Source organism: Chlorella variabilis (assembly GCF_000147415.1).
Source record: "Chlorella variabilis unplaced genomic scaffold CHLNCscaffold_21, whole genome shotgun sequence".
NCBI classification, from domain to species: Eukaryota; Viridiplantae; Chlorophyta; class Trebouxiophyceae; order Chlorellales; family Chlorellaceae; genus Chlorella; species Chlorella variabilis.
The window spans coordinates 473,052-490,674 of NW_005435067.1; the positions used below are offsets into that span (position 1 = coordinate 473,052).

The 17,623-nt window shown below is 70.8% G+C and overlaps 4 protein-coding genes across 4 annotated transcripts in view; all 4 read left to right on the forward strand.

The window, feature by feature from the left end:
• Window positions 1-2,924, forward strand: part of CHLNCDRAFT_138627 (hypothetical protein) — a gene marked incomplete at both ends in the record, with an annotated part of 10,310 nt that extends 7,386 nt beyond the window's left edge. Inside the window, 7 exons of the mRNA XM_005844636.1 lie at window positions 78-168; window positions 544-984; window positions 1,315-1,378; window positions 1,638-1,756; window positions 2,038-2,193; window positions 2,427-2,565; window positions 2,788-2,924. Coding sequence (XP_005844698.1) covers window positions 78-168; window positions 544-984; window positions 1,315-1,378; window positions 1,638-1,756; window positions 2,038-2,193; window positions 2,427-2,565; window positions 2,788-2,924 — 1,147 coding nt within the window. The remainder of the gene's footprint in view (window positions 1-77; window positions 169-543; window positions 985-1,314; window positions 1,379-1,637; window positions 1,757-2,037; window positions 2,194-2,426; window positions 2,566-2,787) is intronic.
• Window positions 2,925-3,482: 558 nt separating this feature from the next.
• Window positions 3,483-6,584, forward strand: CHLNCDRAFT_59756 (hypothetical protein). Its single transcript, XM_005844637.1, has 7 exons — window positions 3,483-3,624; window positions 3,923-4,032; window positions 4,318-4,415; window positions 4,736-4,976; window positions 5,188-5,352; window positions 5,684-5,824; window positions 6,106-6,584. The coding sequence occupies exons 1-7, from the start codon at window positions 3,498-3,500 to the stop codon at window positions 6,136-6,138; spliced, it is 915 nt and encodes a 304-aa protein (XP_005844699.1). The 5' UTR covers window positions 3,483-3,497; the 3' UTR covers window positions 6,139-6,584.
• A 1,191-nt stretch (window positions 6,585-7,775) lies between these two features.
• Window positions 7,776-12,226, forward strand: CHLNCDRAFT_138629 (hypothetical protein; the record flags this gene model as incomplete). Its single annotated transcript, XM_005844638.1, has 11 exons — window positions 7,776-8,388; window positions 8,613-8,691; window positions 8,777-8,858; window positions 8,982-9,086; window positions 9,389-9,482; window positions 9,731-9,984; window positions 10,297-10,379; window positions 10,555-10,972; window positions 11,222-11,320; window positions 11,549-11,918; window positions 12,117-12,226. 11 exons carry the CDS (start codon window positions 7,776-7,778, stop codon window positions 12,224-12,226), a joined length of 2,307 nt encoding a protein of 768 aa, XP_005844700.1.
• Window positions 12,227-14,584: 2,358 nt separating this feature from the next.
• CHLNCDRAFT_14999 (hypothetical protein) lies at window positions 14,585-15,559 on the forward strand (the record flags this gene model as incomplete). The annotated part of the gene is made up of 3 exons (XM_005844639.1): window positions 14,585-14,694; window positions 15,023-15,146; window positions 15,461-15,559. Coding segments are annotated over 3 exons (333 nt in total), but the record flags the coding sequence as incomplete, so codon positions are not given.
• Between the last annotated feature and the right edge of the window lie 2,064 nt (window positions 15,560-17,623).

The window sequence follows — 17,623 nt, forward strand, 5'->3', positions numbered from 1 at the left end:
AGTCTCCAGAAGCGCCCCAGCACCCCCCACCCGCCCACCCACCCACACACACCACCCACCCTCACCCCACCCCGCAGGCCCGGCTGGGAGGACATTTTCCGTATGAACCAGAAGCAGCTGGAGGCGGCGATACGGCGCGTGTCCAACGACCCGCACCTGGAGCCGCAGGTGGGGGGGAGGGGGGGTGCTTCCTGGTGTGTTGTGCTCCCTGGTGTGTGTGTGTGTGTGTGTGGCATGGACTGCAGCAGGGCATGGCGTGTGGGGCGTGTGGGTGCTGTGCCTGGGTGTATGGGCGAGTGCCGAGTACAGTGCGCACCTGGAACTGTGTGCGGGCGTGTGTTGTGATTCCGTGTGTGTGTGTGTGTGTGTGTGTGTGTGGAGAGGCCGTGTTGGGCGTGCCGCTCGTCGGCGCCCCCGGCCCTGCAGCGCGTGGCCTGGTCGCGCCAGGATGCCGCGCACGACTCACCCTGTGTGGCTGACCCTGTGTGTGCGCCACCCGTGGTTTACCTGCCTGCCCGCCTGCCCCGCTCCGCCTGCCCGCAGCGCAAGGCGTACCTGCGCCAGAACATCATGGCTTCTCATTATATCGTTTCCCAGCAGCGCCGCATGGGCAGCGTGGGCAGCGGCGGCAGCAGCTGCGCCGCCACGCCCACCGCGCTGGCGGCGGCGGGCGTGAGGGATGGCATGCGGCTGGCGGCGCCGGGCGGCGCGGGCGTCGTCGCCGCCGCCGTGGCCGCGCAGCAGGCGCAGCAGGCGCAGCGCGGCGACGCGGCACCCATGCCAGAGCAGCAGCAGGCGCAGCAGGCGCGACCGGGGGGCTCGCCGGCGGCCTCCGCGGCGGCCGCCTCGGCCGCGGCGCAGCCCGCGGCGTCCCGCCGCCAGCCGGCGGTGCCGCGGTACCACGACGTCGGCGGCGGCGTGCTGGGCTGCAAGCACTACCGCCGCCGCTGCATGCTGGTGGCGCCCTGCTGCGACACGCCGCACGTGTGCCGCCTGTGCCACGATGAGGCCTCAGACCACCAGGCAAGCTCACGGTGGCAGCGGCGGCTGGAAGGGTGTGGGGCGGGTCGAGGCAAACTGCAGCCAGGCTGGTGCGGCAGGAGGGGTGGGGTCGAGTCGAGGCCCTTTGCGGCCGGCTCGCCCCCGCCCTGCTGCTGCAACTGGCAACATGCCCTGGCCGGGTGCAGTCTGCCCTGCAACCCAGCCCAGCCCAGCCCTGGCTGCTCGTGCGCTGGCCGGCTGCACTCTGCCCTGCGCTGTGCCCTGCCCTTACCAGCCCAGCCCAGCCCTGCCCGCACCCCTCTGCCGCCGCAGGTGGATCGCTACGCCGTGTCAGAGATGGTCTGCCTGGAGTGCGCCACGCGGCAGCCGGTGGCGGGTGAGGAGGGGGCTGCGCGGCTGCCCGGCTGCACCGCTTCCTTAGCCGTGCTGGGCTCGAGCTTCTGCATGTGTGCCTCTCCTCCATTCGTGCCCTCCTCCCTCCCTCCTGCACCCCCTTCTGGCCCCCACATCTGTCCCTCGCGTCGCCCTCCCTGTCTACCCCTCTCCCATGCCCCCCACGCGCAGCCTCCTGCTCCTGCGCCGGCCCTGCATCACCCACCCTGTTCCCTCCTCTCCCATGCCCCCCACCCCCGCAGCCTCCTGCTCCGCCTGCGGCGCCTCCATGGCCCGCTACTACTGCGCCATCTGCCACCTCTTTGACGACCAGCCGGGGCGCTCCATCTACCACTGCCCCTTCTGCAACTTCTGCCGCCAGGTGGGCGGGGTGTGTGTGGCGGCGGGCGGGGCGGGTGCGTGGAAAGTGCCGCGGAACCTGCGCGCGGCGTGCACGGCGGCGCGGGGTGTGGCGATGTGCTGGCATGCTGCGCATGTGTGCATCCGTCTGTGAAAGGGGCTGGCGGTTTTGACGAGGCACCTGTGCGGGTGCCGCCGCCTATGTAGCAGGCCGCTTACACACACACCACCAGCACCATGCGCCCTCGCTCCTCCTCTTCACATCCCCTTCACACACACCTGTTCCTCCCGCCTGCCCTGCAGGGGCGCGGCCTGGGCGTGGACTCCTTCCACTGCATGGCCTGCAACGCCTGCATGTCGCTGGAGCTGTTCAACAAGCACCGGTGCGTGGAGCAGAGCCTGGGCGGCAACTGCCCCGTCTGCAACGACCGCCTGTTTGAGTCCAAGCACCCCGTCAAGGTGTGTGCCTGTGTGTATGGGGGGCTGTGCCTGTGTGTGTGTGTGTGTGTGTGTGTGTGATAGAGATGGGGAGAGAGAGAGAGAAAAGAGAGAGGGGAGGAGGCGGGAGGGCCTGTTGGTCGAGCCCTGGAAGGCGGCGAGCGCGTGCCGGGCACCAGTTGCCGGGGCTGGTGTGTTCGCTGCCTGCCCCCAACCTCGGCCCACCTCCCCCGCCCGCCTGCTGCCCCCACCAGGAGTCCCCCTGCGGCCACTTCATGCACTCCCACTGCTTTGCCGCCTACACCCGCTACGCCTACACCTGCCCCGTGTGCTTTAAGAGCCTGGGGGACATGAGCGTGTACTGGAAGATGATAGACTCGCTGCTGGCGGCGGGTGAGCCCCGGGGGGGCTGCTGGGGGTGCGTTGATTTGCTGGGGAGTGGGGTTGGTGGTGCTGGGGCTGCTATTATAACTTTAGATGATTCGTTCGAAAACGCACGGGGAAAGCCTGCTCGCACGACCTCGCTGCGTGGAGCCTGCCGCGTGCGCTCCTGCGGTGCGCCTCGCTCGCCCGCCCACCCGCCGTTCTGCTGCATCCCCGCCGCCGCTGCCGCAGAGCGGCTTCCTCCCGAGTACGCCAGCCGGCGGCAGGCCATCCTGTGCAACGACTGTGGGCAGACGGGGGAGGCCCCCTTCCATTTTGTTTACCACAAGTGCCCCGCCTGCTGCTCCTTCAACACCCGCGTCGTCTGAGCTGTCCCCAAGAACCGCATTTTGTTCCTCCCCACTCTGATGCCCGTCTGCGCATTTTGTTCCTCTGTAATTTTATTTTTAACAATTCATACATGTGGGCCCCTGCTCTGCCCCTTGATTTTCCTTGCTGCTGTCCTGGACTCATTCAGCGTGCCACCAAGCCCACCCTGCCCGTAGCGCTGTAATTCATGCACCCCCGCCCGCTCAGCTGCGACGTGCATGCGGGCCTGTCATTGACCAGGCACCAGGCCTTGGAAGGAGCTGAGCTGAATGGAGTGCATGCTCCCATATAGAGCACAGGCTGGGGCTGCCTGCAGGCAGTCAGGTTGGGGGGCGGCGGCATGCAATTGCGCCGCATGCATGGTTGACCGAGCGGCAGGCGAGCAGCAGGCGGGCTGCCGAGTTTATGAAAGGCATCAGTTGCTTTGACTGCCCAATGGGCGCAACCCTGAATCGTGAGAATCCACCTGCACGATTTCGAAGAGCAGGAGATCGGCGTGGCACAGCAGGAGGCAGCAGAACCCGGCTCCTGCGGCCCTGCCAGTATCCATTTTAGGTGTATACAGTGTCACAATGCAGCTTACTCTGCAGCCGACCGCCCAGCTCGCCGTTCGGGCGGCAGCCAGGCCCGCCAGGACGCCCCGCAGCGCCAGGCGCGCTGTGCGCGTCTATGCTGAGAAGTCCGCCCCTGCGGCAAGCGGTGAGCGGGGTTCCTGGGTCGGTGCAGCCGTTGAGCCCCATGGCGCGCCAGAACCTACCCACGCACCTGGATGGGCCCTGCTGCCTCTGCCCGCCCCGCCCGCCCCACCCGCACATCCTCATGCTGCAAACCAGCCCTGGGCTGCGCCTCCCCGCCCCTGCCGGGCTGCTGCTGCACCCCCGCCGCGCCGCCGCCGCCGCCGCGCCAACACCCTGCACGCGCGCCCCGCCGCTGCCGGCCTCCCGTCGCGCCCCAAGCCCGCCTCCCTCACCGCCCGCGTGCCCTGTGGGTGCTGCAGAGGTGGATGAGAACATCGGCGAGTACTGCAGCCTGGACAAGGATGGCAGGCGGCCCGACCACGAGCTCACCACCGCTGAGAAGGAGCAGCTGTTCCTCGAGGCCATGGCGGTGCGCCTCCACCGCCCGCCCCCCGCCTTGCATGCATGCATGTGCAGCCTTGCATGCGTGCTGGGCTTGCGCGCCTGCTCTCGGCAGCTGGCGGCCCGGTCCCGGCAGCAGCAGCCCGCGCCGTGCTCCTCCCGGCACGGCCTCGCGGCGGCACACAGCATACCACAACTCGCCATGCCGCCCGGCCTCCCCCCTCGCCCGCCGCACGACGCGCTGCCCGCCTCCCCGCCGCCGCGACCTTCGATACTCAGAACAATTTCCTTGTTTTCTCTATTGCGCCTGCAGGCCTTCTATTACGACGAGAAGCCGGTGCTGTCTGATACTGAGTTTGACAACCTGAAGCAGGAGCTGCAGTGGGAGGGCAGCAAGGTGGTGGTGCTCACGTGAGTGCCGCCGCCCGGCCGGCGGAGCACAAGCCTCTGCACGCGGCGCCTGCTGCGCGCTGCTGCCACATGAGGCGGTGTGAAGGGGCAGCAGGCGGGGCAGCAGCCGCTGCCGCAGCAGCAGCGGGCAGCGCAGGCGGCAGCGCGGTGGCCTGCCCGCGGCCGCATCCCAGGCAGCAGGCAGCTGGTTCTTCCTCTGCCTCTGCCCCGCCTCCCTGGGGCCGCCGGTCCCGGCCCAGGCCACCCGGCGGTACCCTCTCGCCCTGCCCGCCGACTCCCCTGCTGTGCCGCCCTCTCCACGGCCCCTCCCCTGCCTGCAGCAAGGAGGAGAAGCGGCTGCTGGAGGCCAAGCTGGCGTTCAAGAAGGGCAAGCCGATCATGAGCGACGAGCAGTACGAGGCCCTCAAGGCCTCGCTGGCCGGCGCCTCGGTGTTTGCGCTGCCCCGCGAGGGCCCCTCCTGCACGCTGGGCAAGCCCGACACGCCGCGCGGCCAGAAGCTGGCGCAGGCGCAGGCGGACTGGCTCAAGATGGCCGCGCTTGCCGTGCCGCCGCCGCTCGTGGTGCGACGACGCTGCCGCCGGCTGGCCGGCCGGCGTGCGGGCCCACAGGGCCGGGCCGGCGCCGCGTTCTGCGCCCCGGGAGCCGAGCGCCGCGCCTCTTCCTTTCTTCACGCCGCCTTGCGCACTTTCTATCGCTCACCCTCCCCCCACCTGCCTGCCTGCCTGCCCCGCTGCTGTGTCCCCACCCCCCACCCCCCCATCTTTCCCGCAGATTGCGGGCCTGCTGCTGGGCGCGGACCTGCTGACGGGCGCCAACCTGCTGCACCTGCCCGGCACCGTGGGCATCGTTGTGTGGGGCGGCCTGGTGGTGCCCACCGTGTATGTTCTGGCCAACGCGGTCAGCAGCTTCATGTTCAAGGATGCCGTGATCCTCAAGGTGGGCTGCTGCTGTCGTCGGCGGCTCTCAGCACCTCATCCGCGCTCCCGCTGGGCTGGGGCTGCACGTCGGGGGCGGCGGGTGGGGCGCTGCGTGGGGCGCTGCTCGTCGCGTGCGGCTGCCGCGAGCCGGGGCGGGAAGAGGGCCGCCGCGTGGGCGCAGGCCGCTGCGCGGGTTTGTGCGGGGCAATGCTCAGGAGCGCAGCCGCGCTCGGGGCGCTGCCGCCACGCGAGCCGGCCGCTCCCCCCCACCGTGCCCGCACCCCCCGGCACGACCCTGACGCGGCCCCGGCACCCCCGCTCCTTCCTGCCGCGCGTGCGCTGCCCCGCAGGCCAACTGCCCCAACTGCGGCGAGCCCAACCTGTCCTCCTACTTTGGGGACATCCTGACGGTGGCGGGCAGCCGCGACAAGAACACGGTGGTGTGCCCCTGCTGCGCCAGCAAGCTGGAGTTTGATGCCAAGAACCGCTCGGTGAGGGAGGGAGGGAGGGGAGGCTGCTGGGCGAGTGGCTGCTGAGGGAGGAGGGAGGGGCGGCTGGTGGGGCTGGTGGGCCGGCGGCGCAGGGTGGGCTGGATGTGTGTGCCGCGAGATGAGGGGGGAGCGGGCTTGGGCAGCAGAGCGGCAGGGACAACGCCTGGGGGTGAGGACGGCGGCCCGCCGCTGCCTGCCTCCCCGCCGCCGCTGCCTCCTCGCCTGTTCGCTGGTCTTTTTGACCGCGCTGCGCCCCGCGCGCGCCTGCCTTCCTCCCGCAGGTGCTTGTGGCCGAGGCGGCGCCCTCCTCGTGACGCGGCAACACCCCACTCCCGCCCCCTGATAGCCGCCTGCCGCCCGGCACGGCGGCCCGGGGTGGGCTCAGCAGCTGGTTGGCTGCGGCCCCGGCGGCCCCCCGCTGACCGAGTGCACAGAGCGCCCCCGGGCGCCATAGTGAGTGCCGCCTGTGAAACGAATCGCCACCCCCCGGAATATAGCGCGGCGGGCCTGTACCTAGTACCGTAACGTGTGGATATAGCTTGCAACCGAGGCCGCCGCTTGTGAGCCTCGCCTCGCCTCGCCCCGGCCCCGATTCATATCATTCAAGACTGCTACTGTTTTCCCTTGGGGCCACCGCCGGGCTGCGCGGCTGTGTCGCCGCGCCAACACATGCATGCAATTGGCCAACATCCGCTGCCGTGCCAGCCGCCTGCCCACTTTACGTTGCGCACTGCAGCCTGGGATGTAATAGCCGCTTATTGGCGTGGCGGCGCGGCGAGCGCATCATCGTGGCGGCAGGCAGCAAGAGGGGTGGACAGTTTGGGGGCAGCAATGCGTGCCTAGCTGTTTGGGCCAGCGACAGGCGGCTCCCGCTGGTCTGCAGGACTTGTGGGAGGAGGGAGTGGGTATACTGGCATCCGCTGTAGTCCTGGGGAAGCCGGCGGCGTGTCCCGGCGGGGTGGCGGGGGCGGCGGCGACCAACCTGGACAGCGCCGCAGGCTCCAAGCCGGCCCACCAGGTGCGGCCCTGCGATTGCGCGCCGGTGCGGCGAGTTTCTGGGAGGAGGCAGGGCAGCGCTCACGTTTTGCCGCCGAGCTCCCTGGGTCTTGGCGCTCTTGGCAGGGCGCAGTGACCTCCGCGCCAACTTACAGGGGGGCAGGCGAGGAGCCCAGCGCCACTCTCTAGTCTGCAATTGCACCATTCTGTTGTTTCTGGACGCGCGGAGGAGCCTGAGGCTTGCTGGAAGGGCGCTCGGCAGTGGCTCGATCACGGAGGAGCGCCGAAGCCGTCGCTGCACCCGCAGACAGGCAAGTGCAGCGAGGATGATGCTTTTGCAGCCGGGAGCAGGGCGTGTTGAGCCCCCTGCGTTCGAATTGACGCGCCTGCTACCAAACAGTGGTGAACCCGCGCCGGTGCGGCGCCGTGAGTGCCGCTGAGCCGCTGGCAGGGGCGCTGGGCAGGCACGCTGTGCCGCCATGACGCCGCAGCGCATCGGCGCCCTGCCCAGCTGCCCTGCGCCTGGCGCCAGAGCGCCCCAACCGGCCCCCACCCCGCTCAGGAGGGCCACCTGACAGCGGGCAGTCCAGCATTGGGGCGGCAGACGCCCCCAACGCCCGGCACTCCCCCTGACACCCGACCTCACCCTCTTGGCGCCTGCCTCCGCCTGCTGCAGGCTTGCTGCCGCGGCAACGCGCACCCGCCCCATCAACCTCCCCAGCACCCGGTCGTCAGGTGATCTCCCTGGCAGGGGGGCCAGGGAGGGCGCATGCCGCTCCCCGCCGGCGCCTTGGGGACCGCCTGCCGGCGCCCCCCGCCCTCGCCCTGCTCTGGGCTGCCTGCTGCACGCGGCCGGCTCGCTCACTCGCCCCCGGCCCGCCGCCCTTGACCCCTGCAGCGCCGCAGGTAGCGTGGCATGCCAGTGCCGCTGCTGCCGCCTCCCCAGCCAGCGTTGATGCCGGTGCCGCAAGCGGACAGCGACAGCCAGCAGGAGCAGCCTGCGCCGGGCGGCGGCAAGAAGCAGCAGCAGGAGCTGGAGCAGCCGGCGGCGGGCAAGGCTGCGCCGGGGCCCCACCCGGCCAACGGCGGCGGCGCCGCTGGCGGCGACCCCAGGGCCCCGGCGGGCGCCGCCAAGGCCGGCGGCGGGGTCAAGGGCGACGAGCACGATGACAACACCGCCGCCGCGCTGCTGCTAGGCATGGGCTCCAAGTCCGACAGCGACGGCGGCGGCTCCGCGGGCAGCAGCGGGCGCGACCGCGCCAACGGCGGCGCCGGCGGCGGCGGCGTGGCCGCCGCCGCGCGCCGCCGCGCGCTCGAGCGAGGCGCCTCGGCGGCCGCCAACGGCGCCGCGGCCGGCGAGGACGAGGAGGAGGAGGAGGGCGAGGGCGAGGAGGAGAGCGAGGAGGAGCAGCAGCGGCGCGCGCGCGGCAAGGGTCGGCGCGGCGGCGGCGCCGTGCGGCGCTCCACCCGCCGCGGCCGCACCCCGGCCTACCGCGCCTCTGAGCTGCTGGGCTCTGGCTCAGACGACGAGTTCGAGCCCGGCAGCAAGCGCACCGCCAAGGCCGCGGGTGAGTGCCTTCCCACAGCGCAGCGCAGCGCTGGCATTCCATGGGGCCGTCCCTGCAGGCCATAGGGCACACCCAGCTGGGCCTCGTGCCTGGAAGCACCACAGCTGGCAGCTTGGGCCTGGAGGAGCGTGCCTGCCTGCCTGCCTGCCTGCTGCCAGCTGCGTGCGCCCCCAGGCGGCCCACCGCCGTGCCCCGCCTCCCCACGCCCGCTTGCCTCCCCGCAGCCGGCGGCGCGCGCACCCCCACCACGGTGGTGCCGCAGAAGAGCGAGCTGACGCTGCTGTGCGAGCGATTCCAGCAGCAGTTCGGCCACCTGCAGGCAAGGCCCGAGGCCGCCCGCGGCTGGCTGGCTGGCGGGCGGCGCGGCCGGGGCTCTGGCGCCCGCCAGCCAGTTCTCCGGCGTTCTCAGCTTTGGGGGGCCGCCGCGGCTTCCTCGCGCGTGGGAGGTGCCGGTGCCGGTGCTGGCGCTGGTGCTGGAGCATCTTGAGAAGAGTGCACACCTGCGGGCTGGAGGCTGCCGCCGACGCTTCCCCATGCCACACACACACACACACACACACCGCCTCCCGCACACACCGCCTCCCGCACCGCAGGCCGACGGCTCTGCCAACATGCTGATGCTGAACGACGTGGCAGAGGCGCTGGGGGTGCCGCGCCGCCGCCTGTACGACGTCATCAACGTGTTCGAGTCGATCGAGGTGCGCTGGGGGTTGTGAACCTGGTGGTTTTCATAACCTGAACCTTCATAACCTGTTCATAACCTGTATGAAAAGGATGATGCCTTTACGGGCCTGAAAGGTTGATGAACCTAAAGGTTTATAAATCTGAAGGTTTCTGAACCTAAAGGTTTATGAACCAGCCTTGCAGCACCCGAAACCAGAGCAGTGAACACTTGTTCGACGGCCGCGTGTCGCCGCGCGCAGCCTGGTCCGCCTGCTGCGCCGCCTGCCGTGGCGCCGCCCGAGCCGCCGCCGCCGCCCCCGGCCGCCCCCCCCTGCAGGTGATGCGGCGCGTGGGGAAGCTGATGTATGAGTGGGTGGGCTTTGACCACCTGCCCGGCCTGCTGGAGCAGCTGGCAGAAGACGAGACCAACGGTGGGTGGGCGCTCTGGGGGCCCTGGCTGGGTGGATGGCTGGCGGGCGGGCTGGCTGGCAGGCTGCCTGGCTGCCTGGCTGCTGCAGGCCTTGCCACGCCGTGGCTGCCCTCGGCGGCCAGCTGCTGGGACCTTGCCACGCCGCGCTGCGCTGCGGCTGCCGAACAGCCGTCCGCCAGGCCCCCGGCGGCCGCGCTGCCGCCCCCACGCCCCCACCCTCGCTTTCTTCCACCGTCTGGCGCCCCACAGGCGTGCCTGTGGAGGACCGCATCCGCCGCGCCCCCACGCTGATCATCGTGAACGAGGCCGGGGAGGAGATTGGGAGCGGCAAGGGCAACAGCCACTCGCTGTGGGTCCTGTCGCGCCGCCTCGTGCGCATGCTGCTGAAGCAGCGGGGGCCCATCGCGCTCACCGCCGCCGCCGCCGTGCTGGTGGGCCCCGGCGGCGTGGCCGACCCTTCCAAGCACCGCAGCCAGACGCAGGCAAGCTGGCGCGCGCAAGGGGTGTGTGTGGCGGTTCGGCAGGGTGCAGGGGCCAGCAGACACAGCAGTGGGCAGGCAGCGTGCAAGCCGGCGCCCGGGGCTGGCGGTTGTGCAGGGGGCGGCTGCCGCGGCAGGGGTCAGGCGGGGCGCAGGCGGCTGCCGTGGCACCCCGCCCGCACCCTCCCGCTGCCCTCCTCCCTTGCCAGCGCCTCCCCAAGGCAGCACACAGCCATCCAGCCCGCCCCACCCCCTCCTCGCCCCACCACTTTCCGCTTGTCGGTTTTGTCCAAAACTCAACCAGCAGCCGCCCCGCCGCCCTCTGCGTGTGTGCAGATCACTGTGGAGCGGCGGCTGTACGACATTGGCTCCATCCTGTGCTCTGTGGGCCTGCTGGAGCGCATCTACATGAAGAAGAGGTGCGGTACCGCCTGCCGTACCGCATGTTGTACCGCCTGCCGGCCCGCGCCCTGCCGCGGCCCTCGCCCCGCGCCGCCGCCTCTTTTTGCGGCCGCGGGCTGCCGCTGCTGCTGGGCTCGGCCCCTCGGCCCCTCCCCGCCCTCGAGCACTGCCTCCCTCTTTCCTCTCCCGCAGGCAGCCCGCCTTTGAGTGGATCTACGGCTGGCGCCCCGGCGACACGCATGACCCGCCCAAGCTGCCCAACCGCGTGGCGACGGCGGCGGCCGGCGACGACGACGCCGGCGGCGGCGGCGGCGGCGGCGGCCGCGCGGGGCGCAAGCGCGCGGCCAAGGCGGCCGCCGCGGCCGCCGCGGCCGCCGGCCCCGACGCCAAGAAGTTCAAGACGGCGGCAGAGGCGGCGGCAGAGGCGGCCATGCTCGCGGGCGGCGGCGGCATGGCGGCGGCCATGGGGGCCATGCCGTTTGGCATGCCCATGGCCGGCTTTGGGCACATGATGATGCCGCCGCCGGGCATGGTGGGCATGGGGGCGGGCGGCGGCGCCGGCGCCTCTCCAGCCATGTTCATGGGAGGCATGGCGGGGATGACCCAGATGGTGCGCCCCGCGGAGGCCTCCTGCCCGCCTGCCTGCCTGTGCCTGCCTGCCTACCTGGCTTGCGCCTGGCCTGCCTGCCTGCCTGGCCTGCCTGCCTGCCTGCGTTCTTGTGCCTGCCTGCCAGGGCAGCCGCCCTCGCCTGCCTGCCTGTCTGCGCACCCCTTGGGTTGCGGCGCGGCCCGGGCTGCTGCGCGGCGCGCTCACCCCCCGCGCCGCGCCCCCTCCCTCTACCCCGCTGCTCTCTCCCAGGGCGACGACAAGCAGGCGGCTGCGGCCATGGCCGGCGGCATGCAGATGGGCCCCTTCTTTGCGCCGCCGGGCGCTTTCTTCGCAAACCCCATGATGCAGGTGTGTGTGTGTGTGTGTAGGGAGGGTATGTGTGTGAGTGGGGGGGATGTGTGGTGGCGTGTGGAGGGGTGTGGCGGGGCCCCAGCCGAGATAGGCGCCGCTGCCAGGGGCGCAGGCTGCCTGAGAGAGACGGGCTTTCTCTCGCCCCGCGTTTCTGCCGCCTGTCGCTGACGCCGCCTGCTCCTTCGCCCGCCTGCCCCGCCCTCTGCCCTGCCGCCGCCCCTGCAGATGAACGGCATGCCCATGGCCATGCCAGCAGCAGCCGCCGCGGCCGCCGAGCCCAGCCCGCCCTCTGCTGAGCCCGCTGGCCCCGAGGGCTCGGTCGACAGCGGCGCCGCGGCGGCCGCCGCGCGTGCCGCCGACGACGCCGCGGCCGCCGCCGCCGCGGCCGCGGCGGGCGGCATGCCCGGCATGGCCGGCGGGCACGGCATGATGATGTGGCACCCTCAGATGGCGATGATGAACCCGGCCATGATGCAGCAGTACCAGCAGTACCAGCAGGCAGCCATGATGAAGTCGGGCGAGCACCAGGTGGCGGCGGGCGGCTGCAAGCCCGGCGGCGCGCCCATGGGCGGCGCCGCGGCCTCGCCCTTCCCAGGTGACGGCGGCAGGCGTGTGCCCTGCCGCAGCCGCCGCCTCCGCGTCGCGCCGCTAACCTGCAGTCCTTGCCGGCTCGCCTGGCCGCGCCACACTTCTCTTACCAGCCGCCTCCCTCCTGTGCCGCCTGCCCCATCCACACACACACACATTGACACGCTCACACCTGCTTCTCCTGCCTTCCTTCCTCCCGCTGCAGGCATGATGATGGCACCCGGCATGATGATGGCGCCCTACCCGCTCATGCAGCCCATGCAGAACTTTGTGCCGGTGGCCGCAGGCGCCGCCAGCGCCGCCGCCCCGCAGTGAGCGGTCTGGCTGGGCTGGCTGGCTGGCCGCCGGGGCTGGCTCTCCTCGCAGAGCGGCCCGCCGGCGCCCCGGCAGAGCAGCCGGGCAGCTGGCGTGGCCTGAGCGCCCGCTGCCCGGCGGCCACGGGGCTTTGTTGGGTGTGGGAACAAGCAGCCGGGTGGCGGTTTGGCTGGGGGTGCCCCTCCCTGCCGCCTGCGGGCCTGGCGTTTCTCGGCCTCGCCTCATTTCGTCGCGGCACACAGACGCGCTGCGCTGGCCTCCGGGGCGCCCGTCCCATTGCGGCGGCGCGGCCGGCGGCGGCCGGCGCTTGGTTGTTGCGCCTGGCCCGCCGCGCCAGCGCGCGCGGCGCATGTTTTGATCGCGTTCTTTCTTTCCCTCTTTTCAGCAGCTTGCTTGGGCGATCCCACCGCGGCAGGGAGCAGCGGGCGTGGGGGAGAGGGGCCTCCCCACCGCCGCTCCTCTCCTGATGAGCGGCTGCCTTGCGGGGGCGCGGCGCCGCGGCAGTTTTTTCTCCTCCCGCCGCCGCGGCCCCGTGCCCCCGCAGCCTTTTTTGCAGTGCGCAGCCGCCCGGCCTCTCGCTTCCCCCCTTTTCCATACTACCTTTTGGGCCCCGTTCCTTGTGCCCCATTCCGACCCAAGTTGGAGTGCAAAAACCATCACATGGGGCGGGACCCTTTTTCTTTCCCCTCTCCCCTCGCCTCGTTCCTCCCAAAGGGCGCAGCCGTGCGAGTGGGCGGCGCGGTGCTTCCCCCGACGTTGCCGCCCTCTGCACATGTGCCCCACATTTGCGTACTTGGTTTGCCACTCCGCTTTCGTTTGCTCGTCCCTCCCCCAGCACTGTTTGTTTGCGTCTCTCACTGCCCCCATCAACCTCTCGTCCCTCTGAGTGCTTGACTGTCTCGTCTGCTTGCTGGTAACACACAGTGCGAAAGAGAGACCCAGGGCTGTTTTGGGCACGGGGGAAGGAGTGTGAAACAGCAAGGGAAGGCGTGCCGTCGAGGAGAGAAGGGGCCGCTGCGGCGGCGGCGGCGGCGCAAAGGCTGGGCCCTGTCTGTGTGTGCAGCGGCCCCCATGCCATCCTTCTCCTTCGTGCTACACCGTCCCCAATGGTTTTGGGGGCCGATGCTGAGAGCACTTGCTGCAGCAATTTGCTCGGCCGCTGTGGGCCCCACAGCCACTGCCTTTGGTCATGGCCGCATGATGGCGGCGTGCACCAAGCTACATTGCGTCCTCCTCATTGCATGTCACATCTGCAGTCCCGTGATTGCTTTTCAGCCAGCCCCTCGCCCTCCCAGACCGGGCGCGATTACCGGCGGGTTGCATTGACCTTCAACGACAGCGTCTACAATCCAGGGAATCCCGACAACAATTTTGAAACGATAGTGCGGGCGGTGGGAGCAGGGCCGCAGTTTCAGGATAGGCAAAGTTAGCCTGGCAGCGGCCACCAGCGCCAGCCCCTGGCACTCCCTGGCAGCGCAGAGGGCAGCTAGAAGGACATGCTGAGCTAGAAAGGTCCGAGGAAGCGTCCCGGATGAAGTCGACGGCGGAAGCGGCGGGCTCGCCTCGTGCGCCCAACCCGGCGGGAGCGAGGCTGGCGGGCAGTCGTGGCAGCGGCGCCCAGGCCCTGCCCACCTTTCAGTACGTGCCAGAGAGCATCCAGCAGGTGGGTCCTGGGCCGCAGGCTGCTGCGGGGGGCAGCCGCGGGAGGCGCACGATGCAGGCACCACGCCGCCCGCCCGTCGGATGTTTTTCGCCCGCCACAGGAGCAGTGCATGGGCCGCTGGGCTGCCTGCTGCAATGTGCCTGGCCCCGGCGCCTGTGTCCGCCTGCTGATGGGCCACCCTTCTTGAAAACACACATGCGCATGCACACATGCACACACACACGCACACGAACACCTCCCCTCCTGATGCCTTGCAGCTGAGCCGCATGCAGTCGCTCCAGGAGCGGGTGGCCGAGCTGGAGCAGGCGCTGCAGCGGGAGCAGGACCGCTCCAAGCTGCTGCAGAGCGACCTGGCCCGCCTGCGCCTGCAGCACAGCTGGGCGCTGGGCGGAAGCGGCTCCAGCGGCGGCTCCTCCCCGCGCCGCCTCAGCCCCTGCCGCCTGGGCTCCCTGGACGCAGCCACCCTCACAGACGTGTCCCCCTTTGCCAGCGAGCAGGCCCAGGCAGCCCCCGCGCCGGCAAGCGCCCCAGCCGCGGCGCAGCCGCCGTCCCCGGCGGCGGGCACGCCCTGCGCCGCGGCCCGCGCACCGTCCTCAGGCACCCCTCCCTCCGCCGGGGACACCGTCGTAGTCAGCCGCTCGGCCCTGGAGCTGCTGTATCTCAAGGAGCGGGCCATGGATGCGGCGAAGGAGGGCATAGTCATCGCCGACTGCTCCCTGCCAGACATGCCGCTCATCTATGCAAATGAGGGCTTCACACGCATGACGGGCTACGGGCGGCACGCCGTGCTGGGCCGCAACTGCAGGTGCGCGCGGCGGCGGCGGTGGCCAAATGCGGAGATACACGTATTCACCTGTAGGAGCTTGATTGCAAAGTTCCCGGCTGCAACAGCCGGGAACAAAAAGGCGGCGGCGGCGGCGGAGGCCGCGCTCGAGGCGCGGCAGGCGCTTGAGCGGGGTGCAGCAGTGGCAGCAGAAGGAGGGGAGGGGAGTACCGTGCCGGACGCGCCGAGGGCGCGGCTCCAGGCAGAGCGCGGCGGTTGGGAAGCCGCTGCTCTCCCTCACTGCCACTCCCCGCCTGCCCCCCTGGCTGCCTGCCTGCGCCAACCCGCCTGGCCACCTGTGCGCCCATAGGTTTCTGCAAAACCCGCCGGCCGGCACCACCGCCAACGCCGCCGGAGCGGGGACCGACCCGGAGGTTGTGGCGGCGCTGCGCGAGTCGATCGCTGCGGGGCTGCCTTGTGTGGTGCAGCTGATGGTGAGGCGCCTGCTGCCGCTAGCACCGCTGCCACGGCTGCTGCTGCAGCTGCTGCCGGCTGCCGCCGCTGCCGCTGCTGCCGGCTGCCGTTGCTGCCGGGTCCCTGGCCCTGCTGCCGCCATGGATGCCTCTGACGGCTCCAGGCCGCTGCTGCCGCTGTCCCTGCTGGGTGCGGCATGCGGCTGGCCAGCAGCCGGGAAGCTGCTGGACGTCCCCCCGAATAAGAAAAACGAGTACAGAGCTGCAAGCCAGCCCGATGCACCCTCCTCAACCTCCCCTCCTGCTTCTCCCTCTCCTCCTGTCCTCCCCTGCAGAACTACAAGCGCAATGGCGACCCATTCATCAACTACCTCTCCCTCAACCCAGTACACGACACCGGCGGCAGGCTGACGCACTATGTGGGGGTGCAGGTGGGGCTGGCAGCGCGGGTGGCAGCGCGGGCTGGCAGGGCGGGTGGCTGGCTGGTGGGCTTGGCTGGTGGTGCAGGGGATGGGGAGGTGGGGCTGGCTGGGCAGGGGTCAGGGACGGGGGCGGGCTGAGAGTGCGGGGACGGCAGGAGGGCGGGGAGTGTGGCAGCAGCACCGGCGGGGCTTGGGCGCGGGGATGAAAGACCCCTCCCCATTCCGCGCCTCCCTCCCCACCCTCCCTCCCTCCCTCCCTCCCTGCCTGCCTGCCTGCCTCCCTCCCTCCCTCCCTGACTCCCTGACTCCCTGCTGTGTGCAGAGCGACATCACGGAGCTGGTGCAGCACCGGCGCGCTGAGCTGGCGGCCAAGCACGAGGCGCTCCAGGCGGCGGCGGCCACCGAAGCCAAGTCGCAGGTCGGTTGGTCGGCGGGGAGGGTGTGCAGAAGGGAAGAGGGTGCGCAGACGGGCCAAGGGGCGGCAGGGTGGCGCAGGGGTGGGCTGCATCGGGACCGGCGGGGTGCGGCACTGCGGGGCCGCTGCTCAGCCGCCCGGCAGCCGGACGCGCCGCCCGAGCTTTTCCCCATCTCCCAGCCTCACTCGCCACCTGCCTTCTTCCTTTCTTCCTGCGTTCTTTCTTCCTCGTTCTTTCCTCCCAGTTCCTGGCCCGCATGTCCCACGAGATCCGCACCCCGCTCAACGGCATGATCGCAGTGGGGCAGCTGCTGGCAGACACGCCGCTCAGCCCGGCGCAGGTGCGGCGGTGGTGTGGCTGCGTTGTCGTGGGTGTGGGCGTAAGAGTGGTGGGCTGGGGGGGCGGGGTGTTTGTGGGAGAGGGGGAGGGGCAGAGGGTGCGCGTGTATCTGTGGGAGGTGTGTGGGTGTGCTCCTCTGGCTGCCTCGCCCCCTCCGGTTGGCACGGCCCTCCCACGCCTCACCCGCCGGCGCCCTGCCCGCCCGCCCCCACCCACCCCACTTAACCACCCCGCAGTGGGACCTGGTCAACACGATCCGGTGCAGCGGCGAGACGCTGCTGACGCTCATCAACGACATCCTGGACTTTTCCAGGATCGAGGCCAACAAGATGGTGGGCCTGCCTTGCTGGGGGGACCCTCTTGTTGTCTGGTGCTGTTTTAGTTTGTTGGTTGGTGCTGTTGTCTGTTGTTGTTGTTGTGGTGGTGGTGGTGGTGGTGTTTTGTGGTGGTGGTGTTTTGTGGTGGTGGTTTTCCCTGGGAGCCGCCTGCCAGCCGGCCTCCGGAGGTCTCGCAAGTGCGCCCCCACCACACACACAGGCGTGGCCCGGCACCCCTGCCCGCCGCTTGCCCCCAGCCGTCGCCCGCACCCGCGCCAGCCCTCCCCCACCGACGCGACCGCACGCGCTCCCACGCCCACACGCACGTGTCCTGCCCCGCCTGCGCTGCCCCCTTTCCAGGTGCTGAGCTGCGCCGAGTACCGGCTGCAGACGGTGATAGAGGCGGCTGTGGAGATTGCGGGGCTGCACGCCGCTCAGAAGCGGCTGCATGTCGCCTACCACATCGCCCCCTCGGGTGAGGCGGGGGGCGGCTGGCACGCTGTGTGTATGCGTGGGTGGGTGTGTGATGTCATGTGGTGTGTGTGTGGTGGGTTTTGAGGAGGAGAGCAGCCTGCTACGCTGAAGCTGGCTACGCTAAAGCTGGCTACGATGAAAAATGTTGCATGACAGCAGGCGCCGCCCTCCTGCCCTCCCCTGCAGTCCCCGCGGTGGTGGTAGGCGACGCGCAGCGCCTGCAGCAGATCTTGCTCAACATCCTCAGCAACAGTGTCAAGTTCACAGAGTGGGGGGAGGTGCTGCTGGAGGTATGGGCCGAGGAGGAGGAGGGCAGCTGCCCGGCGTCGCCCGCGCCCGCGCCCACGGCAGCCGGGCAGCAGGCGCAGCAGCCGCAGGCGCCGCCCCAGCAGCAGCCGCAGCAGCAGGCGCAGCCGCAGCAGGCGCCGCAGGATGCCCAGCAGCAGGCGCAGCAGCAGCAGGCACCGCAGCAGGCCCAGCAGCAGCAGGCGGCGGTTGAGGGCGAGGGCGGCGGCGCGCCGCCGCCGCGC